The 12910-nt window shown below is 36.5% G+C and overlaps 1 protein-coding gene across 1 annotated transcript in view; it reads right to left on the bottom strand.

Moving 5' to 3' along the window:
• LOC127427378 (pleckstrin homology domain-containing family M member 1-like) overlaps nucleotides 1-11444 on the bottom strand; it is a 39295-nt gene extending 27851 nt beyond the window's left edge. Inside the window, exons 1-4 of the mRNA XM_051674963.1 lie at nucleotides 10948-11444; nucleotides 9785-9873; nucleotides 4390-4634; nucleotides 1388-2014 (exon numbers count right to left, since the gene is read on the bottom strand). Of these exons, the coding sequence (XP_051530923.1) occupies nucleotides 1388-2014; nucleotides 4390-4634; nucleotides 9785-9838 (926 nt within the window). The 5' untranslated portion in view covers nucleotides 9839-9873; nucleotides 10948-11444. The remainder of the gene's footprint in view (nucleotides 1-1387; nucleotides 2015-4389; nucleotides 4635-9784; nucleotides 9874-10947) is intronic.
• Between the last annotated feature and the right edge of the window lie 1466 nt (nucleotides 11445-12910).

The raw sequence follows: 12910 nt of genomic DNA, 5'->3' as shown, positions 1-12910 counted from the left end.
CATTAATTAAATAAACACATTTAAATGTGTCTTTTTATTTGTCCATTTATAAATTGACTGATTTATTCAAGTTTTTATTTCCAAATTAATCGATTGATAATTTATTCCTTCATTCTTTTTTAATTGGCACTCCTGGGCTTCAGCTGGTATGGATTGACAAATGGTAAAAGAAAAGGAAAAGTCAAACAATAAAGAAAAGCAATTGGCAAATGGATGAAGAAAAGCAATTGCCAAATGCTTTTTAAAACACCATTTAAAAGGTGCATTTAATACATGACTTATTAATGTGCTGTTTTAATGCTAAATATAAGTACATTTTAAAAGATTAATTAAACACATTTAAATGTGTATATTTATTTGTCCATTTTTAAATGGGTTTATTTATTCACATTTAAATGTGTCTATTTATTTGTCCATTTATAAATTGGTTTATTTATTCACATTTGTATTTTCAAATTAATAGATTGATAATTTATTTCTTCATTCTTGTGTAAATGGCACTTCTGGGCTTCCATAGGTCCCGTGCTGCTGTTGATAGTCATTACTGGTTAGGACAAGAACAAAACACTGATTAGCATGACAACAAAAGATGGGTCAGGATGCGTCGCATCTTGCTGTTTTTTTTCTTCCACATCTTACTGCATCAGTGTTGTGTTTAAGACCTGTCCAATAAAAAAACTTCTTGACTTCATCCCTCGTTTATTTAAAAAAAAAAAAAAAAAAAAATCCCGGTTACAGTAAGGAACTTACAATGGAAGTGAATGGGGCCAGTCCTCAGACGTTAAAATTCACACTGTTTCAAAAGTATAGCCACAAGACATAAACTTTATAAATGTTGATATGCTTTTAGTGTGATCAAACCATGGATTTACTTGTGTTGCAGCATTTCCCATTTTACAGGGTTTGACGGTGTTACGTTGACATGACATGATGTGCTGTGTTGTAATATTGGATATGACTTTACACAGATAAGGTTGGTAAGCAATTTTATGACAGTAAAACAATCTAAACATGTATAATGTTGTTAACCAATCCTATATATATATATATATATATATATATATATATATATAAAATAAAATGTCTTGATGCTATACTTTTAAAACAGTGTGTATTTTATTGTTTTGGACTGATCCCCATTCACTTCCATTGTAAGTGCCTTACTGCAACCAAGATATTTTTTTTTTCTATTTTTGGATTAACAAGCAACAAGTCCAAATGATTTTTTGTGGTAATCCACATTATGCCACAAATGCTGTCAACTGATCTTAACCTGCCATTCAGACAATCCACAGTCTGCAATTTTTAAAATATGCAGTGTTGCGCATCCCTAAAACTGTGCGATTTATCACTTGATGCTTTAGTGTACAGCACAAACTCTACTCACTCCGTAAATGTGTTCTTCTGTTGTGCATTGTGGCTGATGTTGACATCACAGATCCAGCGTTCTTTCTCTGGACTCCTGAGGTCCTGACCCTGCAGAAGACTATCAGAGCTCAGGCTGGAGGACAGCTGCGATGAGCCTGACGTATCCAGACTAAGGTTCGATGAGGTCAGATGTGTATTTGGCTCACAGCCCTCCCTCCTAGGCTCCCTCTGGATCGCTTCCTGAGCCCAATCTGAGCCTCCGGACCCTCCCGATGACTGGGAGACTGTATCCCAAGACTCCTTGCGTTTAGGGCAAAGCTGTTGCTCGTCGGCAGGCGTGGGGGGGCAGAGACCTGCAAGAATCAGCGGTGTGTTGGTCCACTCATTCAGCATGGATGATTTGTAGGAGAGCTGGAAGGTCAGCGAGGCCAAACCCTGCAGGAGGGTGAGAAGAACCTCACGGTCTTCTGGGTCCATGAGAAGGGCCCCGGGCTGGTAGTAGGAGCCCAAGTTGGACCCCTCGCGGAGCAGTGAGGTCAGGTAACACTCCAGAAGCCCGTCGTTCAGCGCCAGGCGAACCCATGCTCTACAGCGGCCGATGTCTGAGTTTATGAAGTTTAGATGTTCAAGTTCTTGAACTACATCCCTGTACCACACAAAAGTTGCATGTGACCATTGTGCTGATAAAGTCATCTATTATTATATTGTGATTCTTTTGGTTGGCAATTGAAAATCAGTTCTCATTCAGAACTAGTTCCAATTTGAAAGAATAACTGTAAACATGTAATTCATGATCAGTTCAGTTCTGTTGACAGCTCCGCATACTTCCATTGATGTGGATGTAACGGCATAATAAAAAAAAGTGAATCCAAAAACAATTGATTTCCAAACATTTTCTATTTTTCTTCCTCAAAAGTTGAATCATTTCAATAGCAATTACTGTATGGTGAAGCATTGAAATGTAGTGAAAAAATAACGTTTCACGATGTATATTGTAAGATGAGGTAATGGGCAATCCCCAGACCTGATGGTCATGTTGTATATTTCCATTAACATTATTTGTGTGTATGTGTAAACATGAGTGTGTGTGAAAGCACTTCAAAACTTACTATTACAAAAGACAAACATGTGTCTTTATCAACTGACTTCCTTATCAACAGACTTTCTCCAGAATTTATATTCTACGTAAACTTGCTCTCAACATGATGTTGGTGAAAAATGTAATCAATGGTGTCAAACAACATTGAGATAAGTAAACAAGAAACCCTCAAACGTGAGAAAGGGGCTTTAAGGGACCTTAAAAGGAGTGAGGATCACTTGACTATTGGCAATAGATTGTGAAGCCAATTACTAAACCACATGATTCAACTAACCCTACAGACTTGTCACAATCCCTACACACAGTTTCCTTTCCATGCCACTTCTGGTTTAAAACGGGTGACTGGTTGCTCACTCGGAAAGACTTTTGAGCTCAAGGTTTTACTTTTGGTCATTTTTAGGCATGAGTCATTTTGGATCAAGGAATTTAAAGCCTGTAGACAACCTGAAAAATGTTAGGGGTTGGGGGCACATTATTAATTTCATCAGCTTGTAATTGCTACAGATATGGTTTACAACAAAACTCAGGCAGCTTCGTCAGGCCAAAGAAGATGCTCACAGAAGTAGGGATAAAATCTTGTACAATCAGGCTAAAAACTGTCTGACAAAGGAGATTAGAGTGGCTAAAAGAAGCTATTCTGAAAAGCTGAAAAAACAGATTTCAGCTAACGACCCTGCATCAGTGTGGAGAGGCCTGAAACACTTTACCAACTAAAGACACCATCCCCCAACATTGTAGGGAATCAACAATTGGCTGACAGCCTGAATGCTTTACTGTAGATTTGAAAAGCCCAGTCACACACCCCACACCCACTCCGACATTCACAGTACACAAAACATTTACACCTCCTGCAACCTCCCTCCTCCCCTCTCCTGCTACTCAACCTGCACTTAAGATCTGTGAAGAGGATGTGTGTCAGGTCTTCCGGAAACAGAAGACAAGAAAAGCACAGGGCTCAGATGTTGTTACACCCACTTGTCTAAAATCCTGTGCTGACACAGATCTTCAACAGATCACTGAAGCAGTGTGAAGTTCCCTGCAGCTTCAAATGCTCCACAATCATCCCCGTCCCAAAGAAACCCATAATCACAAGACTTAATGACTACAGACCTGTCGCTCTGACATCTGTGGTCATGAAGTCATTTGAGAGACTGGTGTTGGCCCACCTGAAGGACATCACTGAACCCTTCCTTGATCCCCTGCAGTTTGCCTATCAAGCAAACAGGTCTGTGGATGATGCAGTCAATATGGGACTGCATTACATACTTCAACATCTAGACAGACCAGGGACTTACGCAAGGATACTATTTGTTGTCCTCTGCACTTCTACAACTGTCTAGTTTGGTTCAGCTACCAAATCAGATATCAGAAGACTTCAAAGAATAGTTTTAACACAAACTGTTAAAGGTGCGACACAGGTCTAGAATCTTAATTATGTTATGTGATGTTCACCCGACATGATTTGCTGAAAGGCGGATGTTGGTAGGTGAGCGCTAGCCATTGTGGGATTACCGTTTAATGCTTGCATGTTTGTTCTGCCAAAGCAACTAGTTGGCAGATGTTTCTGCTTGGTCTTAAAGTCACTGTTTTTTGCAGCTAGCTAAAAAAATTCTCAAAGTGTTGAGGGGTGATGAATTTAATCAGTCCATTAATGATTCTTTGAGATTACTGGCATCAGCCCATAACTGTGTCCGCTTGACAAAAATAACAGTTGAACTTCCCATTGCGTCAGTTTCAAAATCTACCAACAGCTTTGTTAAAGGATAAAAAACAACTTCTGTTTTCAGTTTTTTGTGAATTTTAAGTGAAGTGTGTTTGCATTTCACTTCAGCAATTTTGTGTATCTCTTATTTGCTATCATTTGCATCAGCCATTGAAAAACTCAAGTAAAACGAATCTAGACATTTTAACCGATGACCCACCTGTGGGTGACGGTCTTAAGCAGGCCCCAGAAGACGGGCTGAGGAAGGGCTCCTCGTGACCCTCCTTTACGCACGTGACCTCCATCCAGTCTGATGAACTTGCTCTTGATGCCGTGGATGAAGACAGCTTCCAAAGCACAACATAGCAGGTTAGCTTCCAGGTCCTCACTGGTGACCACTGTGTCTGTGGTGATATATCGCTTCTGCAGGGCTTTCAGCATCCGTGCTATCTTTTCCTTGATCCACTGAGGAGAACAGAGAGCTTAACATGAGGGCTCTTATACATGTATCTTCTGTTTAAACTAGTTTTTTTCTTGGACAAGATGTCAAAACACAGGAATTGGGGGGTACTGACCTTGACTGGGTCAAAAATTAGCCTTGATGCTTTATCTCTAAATCAATAATGATTAATTTCTCACGTGTTTCTTAAGGTGGCCGTGAAGTGCAAAACAAAACAACATATCTAAAAAAACAACCCAAATCCAAAGACAAAATAACAATTCAGAAACACAACAGCAATTCAGTTGAGAAATGGAAAGGGTAAGTACCATAGCTTCTCACCTGATTGGCTGTGTGAATTAGACCTAGTCCTTTCTCGAGGACTGGTTCACTGATTATATCAAAATCCATGCCAAAAGGTCACTGACTGAAAAACGAAATCATTTGGAGTGTTTTCTCTCTCGGGAAAACAGTACCAGGAAACTTTATAACACAGAGTAAAAACAGCGAGCGGGAAAAGTTAGTTTTAGGGACGATGTTCATCTATGGTCTCATGGTTCATCTAGCACGTAAGGGACCGTCTTAAAGTCCACAAACTGTGCTAAAACATTGGTGGCATCCAAGCGTTCATTCAACTTGCATGTTCTAACTTAAAAAACACTGCTGTTTAAAAAATGTTTAAATCAAAATGATAAAGGTTCCGGTTGCTGCTAATGGATAGATTTTCTAATTATGTCCAATTATATGGATACAGTGTTCAATTATTTGATAAAAAACACCACTAAAATTCATCAACATGTCATTTTTACATTACAAAGGTTGTAACAGGCTGCCAGTGGTGTGAATGACTAACTTGCATTTTTTATATTTTATATTTTATAATTTAAATCTGTATATGTATAATTTCAAATCCTTGGAAAATCTCACCTAGAGTAAGGCAGCATATCTAATAGCAGCCTTCTACAACCTTTACAATATGAAAATAATATCTTCTCTGTAAATGATTTTTGTTGTTTTGACAGTACTATTACTGTATTTTCTACTGAAACTTACTGTAGAAACGGTTACAGTATGTTACTGTCAAACTGAGCTGTATTCTTTGGAAATAAATGAGCGGGAAAATAATTACGGTAATTTACTGTTAAATTGCATGAGAACTAGCCCAATCTCAAACCTGTACATACACAATTTATAGGGGAAATTTGTGGTATTATTCAGTGATCTATTATTAAAAAGACAAAATCCTGGAGATGTCTTGAAACCTATGAACGTTGAGCCTGCACTCGACACCTCATCACTTCAGCCTTGAGAGGAGCGAAAGCAAAGCGATCTGTTTTTGACTGAACCAGGTGAGCACCAAAAATTGCACAAACGTCTTTTAGCAGTTTATAATAATTTTTTCAAACATTAATCATTTGAAAATGAAGATCTGCATGTCATTTTTGACAAGCAGTTTTGTAACGATGAAGTTTACGTTCTCAAACACATACTAACATTAGCTATAGCGCCAATTCTGTTTAGTATTGAAGTAAGCACTTACAAGTTTTTAAGTACTAAGTAACTTTGTAACTAAGTAACAAGTTTTTGAGTACTTTGTTCATTGTCTGTGAACAAATGTTGTTATTACACCGGTCGAACATGTGCAACTCGGACACCCCATTTTTATTTGTTATTTTGATGCACTGCAGAGTTATACTGGCCACTTTATTTGACCCGTCTATCTAAGATAATGTTCTATTACAAATATAGCATGTGTAAATGTTTTGCTCTGAATTTTGTTCAATATGTAAGTAACTTCTATCTCAGTCCTTTCTGAATGATGCACAACTTGGTTGTTGAGATTCTCTCCCTTGTAGCTTAAATGCAATGTTGATATAAAAACAAGAGTGAAGTTATATGATATTAATTGATTTTTGTATTTTTTTTCTCTAGGTCTGGACATGCATGAATTGGAGAATGCTCTTTCAGTCATTTGGACATCTGGAGAACTTAATATTAAGGCTTTTGAATGGACTTCTATGTGTGTAGTCATAATTTACCTTTATGAGTAACATTTATGTGATATTTGAGTTGTCATTGTGTAATAAATACTGTGTTTGAAGGAAGACAGAAAATCAAATGGCTTTGGAACAACATAAGGGTGAATAAATGCTGACAGAATTGTTATTTTTGGGTGAACTATCCCTTTAAACAAAGGATAGGGTCAAAAACAACTTCAAGTAAGACTGCTTCCTAAGTGGACTCAGCATTTTGCTGGTTCTTGAGGACCTAGAACAGACACGTCATCATGCTCTGCCATGTGACTGTGAGCCATACCTACAGACAGACTTGTCACCTGATGTCAGCTTATTGACTACATATGGAACATGATCCAAAGAGCTGCCAATCAAAGTTCTCTAAATTGAGTATGACTTTAATGAGTCAAGGCGAGTCAAATTATTTGTGCAAACCTTATTAGTCATGTTTTTGTTTGGTATGAATCCAACCCTTGACAGAGGAATTATTCATTATGGGAGTCACTTTATCAGTCAACCTGTGTTTTTTCCTGCAGGACGATAGTTCAATTTAGAGTCTGTTTGATTGGTTAGCTATCCGTTCATGAAAACACCAAGTGTAAATGCCCTCCAAGACGGATTTAAGACAGATATAAATCCGATCACTCAAAGCACCGCCGGATATGGTTCGAGACGCATTCCAGATGAAACTCGGACAAGTGTAAATGCATCTGGCTGTTAAAGCTACATATGTAAACTTTACTCTGCTCAAACAGTGTGACATCAGCATATGGAAAATGCTAAAGATATCAGCTGTTACTGAGTATTTGCATAGTGCACGTGTCATGCAATAAATAATACCAAATTAATGGGATAGTTCACCCCAAAATGGAAATTCTCTCTTCATTTACTCACCCTCATGCCATCCCAGATGTGTTCTTCTGCAAAACAAAGATTTTTAAAATGTCTTTCCATGTCTTCAGAAGGGATATAATAGGTGTGGGTGAGAAACATATCAATATTTAAGTCCTTTTTTAACTACAAATCTACACTTTCACTTTCACATTCAGCCACCTACTGGTTAGGGCTGGTCAAAGGTGGAGATTTATAGTAAAAAAGGATTTAAATATTGATCTGTTTCTCACCCATACCTATCATATCGCTTCTGAAGATATGGATTAAAACACTGGAGTCATGGGCTACTTTTATGCTGTCTTTACGTAATATTTGGACCCTCTGAGTTCTGGTCACCATTCACTTGCATTATATGGACCAACAGAGCCGAGATTTTCTTCTATAAATCTTCCTTTGTGTTTTGCTGAAGATAGAAAATCATACAAATCTAGGATAGCATGAGGGTGAGTAAATGATGAGAGAATTGTAATTTTTGGGTGAACTATCCCTTTAAGAAACTGATACACGTTGTGGGAGAGATGGAACATTTTTCTTTATTTATTTGATGCAGATCGCTGAAGAAAGTGATACTAAACACTGACAATAAGTGTAGCTGACGCACATGGACATATCTTACCTACGCAAAGCCTTGAGGAGGAAAATACACAGCGCGCACACACACAGACACACGTGCACTGGCCAAAGTTTCTTGGAATCAAATAATAAATCACATTTTTTTTTTAATTTTCTGTCTGGCATTATCATAATCATGGAAGTGAACTTTTATTTGCATACAGCGCATGAATTGAAGATCAGATCCATATCCATTTGGTGGAGACACATTTATGGCCAAGTGTAAATGGAACGTGCTTATTCAATTGCACAGCAATCTGAAACGCATGAAGTGACCCTCAATATATCTAGTATATAATGGATGGGAAAAAAAAAAACTCAAAGAAACTCAATGATAATGCTGTTCACATATCCTGCTTCTTGATCAAAAAGCTTTAGTTATCTGTTTCCTGAATGTGCTTGTCTATTTGAACTGTGAAATCTTGTCAGAACTGCAGTTAAGAGATGTTTTCAATAGCAAAGGTCCTAAACAAATAAAGAGGAAATAGCCAGACAAAGAACCCTTATCTTTTGTGTAACCACTTCTCTCACAAAGGCAATACTTGTCTCGTTTCCATTCTGTGTATTTGACCTCTAAAGTATTTAATGCGGTTTCCCGTTACATTTTAAAGCTGATGTGTCACTTTTTTCAATGTTAAAGGTCTTTTTTGTATCCCAGCTTAATATGCAGAGCAGAAGTAAACCATTTAGGCTGACCATTTGGTACTGGCTCTGTGGCAATGTCAAAACATTCCTTTTTTGTTTGAGCGGCCCATCCAGCCCAACACAGCTGAAGAGTTTGACATTTTTGTTTGACTTGTTCCGTGTGTGTCCAAAGATGAGATCCACGCAATCATTTTTTATTGAATAATGTCTCTTTTAAAACCCTTTCTGTTCTTTATGATCAATTACGGATAGATAAATAAATAAATAAATAACCATTTAATTCGAATCATGCATAGCACAGATGAGATAAAGCCATTCGAGTCATCTCTTGTTAATATGCAATCATTTACAGATGCTCTTTACAGAACTGCTGGTTTTCTTAAAGAGACACTACCGGCTTTTATCACATGTTCAACAAATCAATGTAAATAATTGTTAATAGAACAAATTATGCAATTAAACAATAAACATGTAACAAAGTATACTATATGCAACATAATATCATATTTATTGATGGAATGCATGGATTTGTTAATTTTTTAAAATCTAAAATGTGACAAAAATGATAAAAAACTTACAAAATGTAATTGGTCAAATTAACTGTAAAATTAACAAAATTATCTGGGACAGAATTTCTTTCATCTGTATGCAAAGTGTACATTCTAAGTAAAATATACCCATATGAATCAGTATCGAATCGAAAACGGAATCAAATGCTTGTGAAAACTATTGAAAACTGTGCTTATTTTTGAAGTTCCACTTAGTGATGCTAGTGGTGCAGAAAGTACACACTTCAGCTTTAACAACACACAATCTAATAAACTATTTTGGAACGAATCTAGAAACAATCTTTGAACCCAGCTCAAATGAACAAAGCCCACTTACCGCAAAACAAATTTCCACGATCAAGAACCTGCTCAACGGGTTTCAAAATAAGAAAGTGTACATAACTATGATCCTATAATATCCACAATCCAACTAAACTTTGAAAAGATGAGGAAGTAACAAACCTGTTTAACATCTTTTGCCTCTGCGCCGCTCTCAGGTGTTTGGGTGGCCAGCATGGCTCCTCTAGTTTTGATTAGTACCAATTCACACACTGCAAAACAGAAGAAATACATATTTATATAATAAAGAAGCTTCGTTTTTATTAAGAAAATCACTATGAGAGTAAGAAAAGCATGTTAAATATGTTAGAAATCATTGATTAGTGGGGGCCTAGACGCTGACTACCACCCCTGGAGTCATGAGTTCGAATCCAGGGTGTGCTGAGTGACTCCAGCCAGGTCTCCCAAGCAACCAAATTGGCCCGGTTGCTAGGGAGGGTAGAGTCACATGGGGTAACCTCCTCGTGGTCGCGATTAGGGGTTCTTGCTCTCAGTGGGGCACGTGGTAAATTGTGCGTGGATCGCTGAGAGCAGCATGAGTCTCCACATGCTGTGGGTCTCTGCGGTGTCATGCACAACGAGTCACGTGGTAAGATGCTCGGATTGACGGTCTCAGAAGCGGAGGCAACTGAGACTTGTCCTCCGTTACCTGGATTGAGGTGAGTAACCATGCCACCATGAGGACCTACTATGTAGTGGGAATTGTGCATCCCAAATTGGGAGAAAAGGGGATTAAAAAAAAAAAAAAAAAAAACTTAACACATCCTTGCCAGAAACCCCATGTTTCCTCTTTGGATAGATGTGACAGCAGACGTCAAACGTCAAGGACGGCAAATGCATGTCGAAATGTTCAGTTTTACAACAAATAAAGTGCCTTTTGAGTCCATATGGAGAAGTCAGGCGGCGTTAGTATGACAAAACTTCCTTAAATTGCACTTAGCATCAAGCATGACTGAAGACAACGCAAATATATTGACAGTTCACTTAATACTGTGAGTTTGTTCTCCAAAGAGTGGAAATAACACGATAATAAGCGTTGTATAAATGGTCATCATCATCATCTTATTCCAGTCACCATTAGGAATGTAAATATAGTCACTGAAAAATATCAAAACGCCCTAAAGCGTCAACATCCTAATATAATCTAGAGACAAACAAACAGATGTACACTTTCTACTGATATTAAATGGTCTAAACTGAGAGTTAGGGTTACAGGACAATATACAGTGTATTGATTTTCATTATAATTGCTAAATACATTCAACACAACAAGCTCGTGCACTCACCATGTTTGTTGTGTTTTTCTTAAAGGGTGAGTTTTGAAAAGCCGACACGCGATCGTGGCTGTTTTGTCTCCTCTTACTGATAGTTATAGTCATGAGTCGACTCGATATCGCAAAGGAAGCTGTCACTGTCATTCGTGATCAAAGAAAATAGAAGTGCTACTGATGCGATCAAATCAGCTGACGAGAAAGGCATGACGGGATGCGATCAAGAGGTTCATCGTGTTCCTGTTGACGGACGGTTGGATTGCGCAACTCTTGCGCAGCTTTAAGTGTGCAGAAGACTCCAGCGTGACACACACACACACACACACACACACACACACACACACACACACACACACACACACACACAGAGGGAGGGTATGGCAAACCGTTTTAGCTTTTATTAATTCGCAGGATATGAATTGTTGATATCAACAATTAAATTTTCACTAGTTAGAATACTAATTCTTGATATTAGGAATGTAATTTTCACTAGTGGAAATGCATATTGTTGATATCAATAATTACATTTCCACTAGTAAAAACGTGAATTCTTTATATCAAAAATGTCATCATCACTTGCAGAAATCACATTCTTGATATCAAACATGGAATTTCAACTAGTAAAATTTTATTGATATCTATAATTGAATTTTCACTAGTAAAGTTTCACACCGATATGTTATTCACTCCTATTCAAAATGAAATTATTCATATCAAAAATTAGTTTCTTACTAGTTGAAAGTTCAATTTCACATATCAACAATTATTTTCTTACTAGTAAAAAAAATATATAATTTTTGATACCAAGAATGTAATTTCTACTAGTGGAAATGCCAATTTTTTTATATCAACAATTGAATTCCAACTAATAAAAATGCTCATTTTTGATATCAGATATTCAGTTTTCACTAGTGACAATTTTAGTTTCTGATATCTGTAATGTAATTGTTACTAGTAAGAAAAACTTTTTAGATATCATTAATTACACTCCAAATTATTGATATCTGAAATCAATTTCCAGATATCAGAACTCCCAGTTGTGACATGTTGAAATAATTTTACTTGCCATAGGAGGGACTATTCCGCAGACGAAATTCCAAGATGGGGAAGAGTGATTTGTATTCATGAAGAAAGCCACCATGATTGGTCGGAGAAACTACAACCCAGCCCCTAAACCTGACCCTAACCAATCAGCAAGCGCAGTTCCTCATTTCGGAAATACTTTCGGAAGTAATTTCTTCTTGTTGGATACATATTCTGATGATGTGAATGAATGTAATGAATGAAACATTGTTACAACAGCCAATCAGCAGACTTGATTTTAGTAGAACATTAACAAATGGTCAAATCACAGCTATCCTATAGACTTATCATAATAATGGTCATTCATAAAGAAGAGCAAAAAAAAAAACCAAAAAAAAAAAAAAAACGGATAAGGTATTTAATAAGGCATATTTAATATTTGATAAGGCAATAATTAGACTTTTAAACTGGATTTTTTATTATTATTATTATTATTATTATTATTATTATTATTACTTTTAAATAAATAAAAATAAATAAATAAAAACAATATTGTATAATATTGTATAAAAGTGAAAATAAAATGAATGAATGAATAATATAAATGAATGAATTGCATAAAATAAAGCAAAAAAGAAATTCGGCTGTTTTTGCAATAGGTATGCAATATATTTCTTTGAAATTGACAATATATACCTAGGCCTACGTTTTATTCATTTACGGTATGTATTTAATTTGGGGTTTTTTCTTTATTTAACCAAATTTTATTCATATTTCTGTGTATTTAAAAAAAATGTTTTAATGCTCAATACATTACAATACAAAAAAGCCAGGGGTACAATAATAATAATAATAATAATAATAATAATAATAATAATAATAATAAATAAAACACACACAAGTCCATATTTAATAAAAAATCTTAAAAGTACCACACAGTTCCAATGGCTTTTTT

Source organism: Myxocyprinus asiaticus, chromosome 36 (genome assembly GCF_019703515.2).
Source record: "Myxocyprinus asiaticus isolate MX2 ecotype Aquarium Trade chromosome 36, UBuf_Myxa_2, whole genome shotgun sequence".
NCBI classification, from domain to species: Eukaryota; Metazoa; Chordata; class Actinopteri; order Cypriniformes; family Catostomidae; genus Myxocyprinus; species Myxocyprinus asiaticus.
This window is presented reverse-complemented; position numbering and strand designations above follow the sequence as displayed.